The sequence below is a fragment of the Argentina anserina genome, chromosome 6 (assembly GCF_933775445.1).
Source record: "Argentina anserina chromosome 6, drPotAnse1.1, whole genome shotgun sequence".
Lineage (NCBI taxonomy): Eukaryota > Viridiplantae > Streptophyta > Magnoliopsida > Rosales > Rosaceae > Argentina > Argentina anserina.
In genome coordinates, this window is record NC_065877.1 from 14825388 (window position 1) to 14829695 (window position 4308).

Below are 4308 nucleotides of genomic sequence, written 5' to 3' on the forward strand. Positions count from 1 at the left end.
TTTCGTCACCTAATAACTTAAGACGACGATAATGTAGTCATAGGTGATGAAATATTGTTGTCATCTAAGTCATTATTTCTGGTAGTAACATATCAAAAATCAAAAGCATTGATTCATCCGATCCTCTGTTAGATTTCAATTATATAAAAGAATAAAAAGAAAAGGAAGTTATATATTGATGTGTACATCTCAGATTTTGACTATATGAGAGCCATGAATTTTAGGTAGTGGTAGAACGTCTCTATAGAACCCTAGGAACGATGATAAACAAATTAGAAAAGAGAGTGGTTCATTAAAGGTATCATATTCTAAGAGTGAGCTAATTTGGTTAGATGTGAAAAATAAACAAAAACACGGTTGGAAATCATTTTAGTGCACAAATTATGGTTATTTCTCATTTATTTGATAAAAAATATTGATTTTTTAGCTTTTATATTTTTGACACTTTTGCGCGTGCAAATTTTCATCAATACTTCAAACGAGCTAAACCAGCATCTAACACATTCACTTGTTGAAATACAAATGAGTTGACGTTTGATTGAAAAATTATCGAAAAAGTTAGTTTTTTTTAAACATTGGCGCGAAGTCTTGTATTGAAAGGAAATGTATGAAACAACATGAACACATTCTGTTACATGATTCATTTATACAAATGGGAGACACGATGCTATGTACAGGAAATTCCAATAAATGTTGTGAGCCAATATGTAGAACTTCTGACATAGACGATACTTGTCAAGGTTTCTAAAGACGCTAATTCGGGGTTTTCAAAACTTAAGGGTTTTTTCAATTTGGGGCTCTTGCAGGAACAAGATGATGTTTGGGTGAAGCGAGAAATTCTGGTGAGTCTTCCAGAAGTGATGCTCTGATTTAAAAAGTGATTATGAATACCACAGACTATTCAACAATGATGACGACGAAATAGAGTAAAAAACTATATCAAACAAAAATGAAGAGTGTGCTAGTGCCAACTCAAATGCATCAAGGTCTCATGAAAAGTGTGCTCCACCAAGTCATCAATCTTGTCCTCCACTTCAATAGAGTAAACTTTTTGCAACCTCATAGGCTTCTTTAATTCATCAAAGATCTTGAACTCAATTGTGGTTTCATACACGGACATGGTGAGCAAACCCAATTTCACATCAATCTTTGTCCCCGCTGTGGCCATAAAAGCTCTATCAAAGATAATAGGGAGATCATCTTGGTAAACATCCTCCATGTCAAGAATAACGAAATCAGCCGGTTTGACCAACTCGTCAACTTGCACTAACACATTTTCCATAACTCCTCTTGGATACCTCACACTTCTATCGGCTAGTTGGAGAGAAACTTGTATAGGTTTGATGTCGCTCAACTCAAGATCTTTGTAGACACCATAGGGCATCAAATTTATGCTAGCACCCAAATCCATGAGTGCCTTCTCAAATGGTCTCTCACCAATCTTGCAAGGAATAGTAAACGAACCCGGATCTTTGAGCTTGAGCGGTAACCTCTTTTGACGTACGGCACTAATTCTCTCATTCAAACAAACCTTGTCATCATTCTTCAATGTACTCTTATACCGCTTGTGAGTGCACAAGTCCTAAAGAAATTTAGCATAAGTAGGAATGGTCTTGATTGCATCAACAAGAGGAATATTGACCTCCACCTTCTTAAACACATCAAAACACTCCATGGACTTAATCTATTTCTTACTCAAAGCCTTTTCTTGGTATACCGCTTGTGGAAAGGGAAGTGGCGCTTCTTCTTGCATTTCTTCCACACTAGACTTGACCCACTTGCTCTCATATTGTCACTCTTGGTCTTGGACTTGCCTTGGCTCTTCAAATACTCAGCACTATATCCCAAGATCACTCCATCATGTCTCAAAGTATCTTCCATGCCCTTGTTCTTCTTTTGAAACCCGGAAGGCACTCTTGACACTTTAGGATTCAATAAAGGTTCTGTTGGTGCATCCACATCGTCATCGTTATCATTAGGAGCAACCTTGCTGTCATATATATTTCCCCTTCTCAAAGTTGTTATGGCCTTGGCTTGGTTGATTCGTGGATTCTTCTCGGTCATGGAAGACAATTCTCCTTGCATTATTTCTCTCATCTCATTAGCCAATTTCCCCATTTGCGCTTCAATCTTATGCAATCCTTGAGTAGTGGAGGCCACATCATTTCTAACACTTTGAATAAGCTCATTTTGATTTACCAAAACCTTGGCAAGCGTATCTTCAATGCTTGATTTAGGAGCATCCATTTGAGGAGGAGGCGGCAGTTGAGTATTAGGAGATTGAAAAAGAGACCTTGCTTGATAAGGCGCCTTAGGATAACCTCTTAAACTCTTGATGCACATCCAAGCTTGATACCTTTACTTCATACATGCCACCGGTTTTCGGTTGAGTTGCTTCCCTTAGAGATAAATGTGAAGAAGAATGCTTGCGACCTTGCGGGTTATTATCCCACAATTGAGACCTCTGATAGAATGTTGGTTAGAACGTATATAAAATACCCTGAAAAACATCATCGTTAGTATAGAATAAGCAGGGATCGTTCAGTCCGGGGAATCAAAAGGGCCTCAACACTTATCATGTTATTGGGGGATTTGATTTGGATTCTAAAACTACAACGTAAAATAAATCTTAAATTACTTATATACAATTGATCAACCATTCATCACATAACCAAAACACAAATTCTACTCAAGAAACATGTATGAAACGCATAGAACAACATATAGGCAGCAAGTATTTTCGATTATTTCTAAGTTCATTTCAATTCCAATTCTAATTAGAGTCCGAAGCGGTTCATCTAATCGTTAAGACTTCTTAGTTATTTAGAATCAACGAAGCGTTCAATCCTAAACATATGCTACAAAGAGTTCAACATAACGAAGCGTACTAGTTAAACAACAAAGTAGCACATAAGCACAATAAGTCGAATTGGAAACATGTAAGCAAGCATGGCGTCACTCATCTTGATTAGACATGCAAATTCCTAGAACTATTACAACCCTAAACAAGTATCAATAATTGAAACACGAAGCGCATATTCAATCAAAGAACACTTTGGTGAATTAAATCGCAACCTTAGGAGAACCATGGCCTTGGCTTCCTCAAGCATTGATTTAAATGCACAAGTTCATGGAATAAATTGAAAGAAAACCTAAATTAATTTCGAAAATACTACTGCCCTAAGCTATTACACACGACATACATACATATTTCATGAGTTCATACAATAAAAACATAAAACCAAAGAAGTCTGAATTTATATTCTTCATATATAAAACCGAAAATAACATCCAATAATTCATTCATAGAATTCAAAAATTGCAGAAAATAAAAAGAAATATTACAAGCCATGGATGAATCACACATTAGAAACCTTGAAGGATGAAGCAATGATTAATTCAAATTGGAAGAGGAGGAAGATGAGCACAGTTTTGTGGTGATGGATGAAGGTTTTTGGCTTGAATTTCCTGGATGTATTTGGGCAGAAATTCGGCTAGCTTTGTGAGAAAATTGAGATGATGAATTGTGAGGGAGGACGTGTCTTTTATAGAGGAAGGGCTGCTAAGGTTTTGATGGGCTGATCCAAATATACACGGCTAGGATCTTTTCTCTTTAATTGGATCGAATGGCTGCCCTTTTTTTCCTTGTAGAACAAGCTCTTATCTCCTTGTTTCTCTAGGGTTACACGGCATGGGCTGGGCTCCTTCTCCTTGGCTGAATTGATAAGCACAGCATTGGACTCCTTTTTCTTCTTGGATATGGGTTGAACACGTGAGTAGCTTCACCTTCAAGCTCCTTGCCGTCCTCTATTTGTTTCCTCATTGGATATGGACTTCAGCCGTGCTATCTCTTCATATCCCATACGGCAAAGAACTCCTTCAATTTCTCAATTTGTTGCCGTGTATTATCCTTTGATTTATCTCTTCAATCCTGAAAATAAAAACCGAAATTAATAAGAAGAGATAATCTATTTCGAAACTTTTGTCTTAATCTAGACATTTGTTGTCTTAAAAAGACACATATAATAGATGAGCTCAACTAGATTAGGAAAGTTTCTAATTTGCAAAAAGGAAACTTACTAAAATAAGTAAGTTACTAGAACAAGAAAGTTCATTTAGGAAAGTTTCGTAATAAGAGTTTGAGTTCAAGTAGGACTTTCCCAAATGATACGTTTCCTAGTCTAACAAGGATTCCTAATACAAACATGACTCTCAAAATATCGCAAATGCGACCAAAACGTAGAAAGATGAAGACTCCTAATCCAACTAAGTTTCCTATTCCTATAAGGATTCCTACTCAAACTAGGA

General features: G+C 36.6%; 1 protein-coding gene across 1 annotated transcript; it reads right to left on the reverse strand.

Moving 5' to 3' along the window:
* Positions 1 to 961: 961 nt before the first annotated feature.
* Positions 962 to 1675, reverse strand: LOC126796936 (uncharacterized). Its single transcript, XM_050523651.1, has 2 exons — positions 1643 to 1675; positions 962 to 1582 (listed from the first exon to the last, which is right to left on the reverse strand). The coding sequence occupies exons 1-2, from the start codon at positions 1673 to 1675 to the stop codon at positions 962 to 964; spliced, it is 654 nt and encodes a 217-aa protein (XP_050379608.1).
* Between the last annotated feature and the right edge of the window lie 2633 nt (positions 1676 to 4308).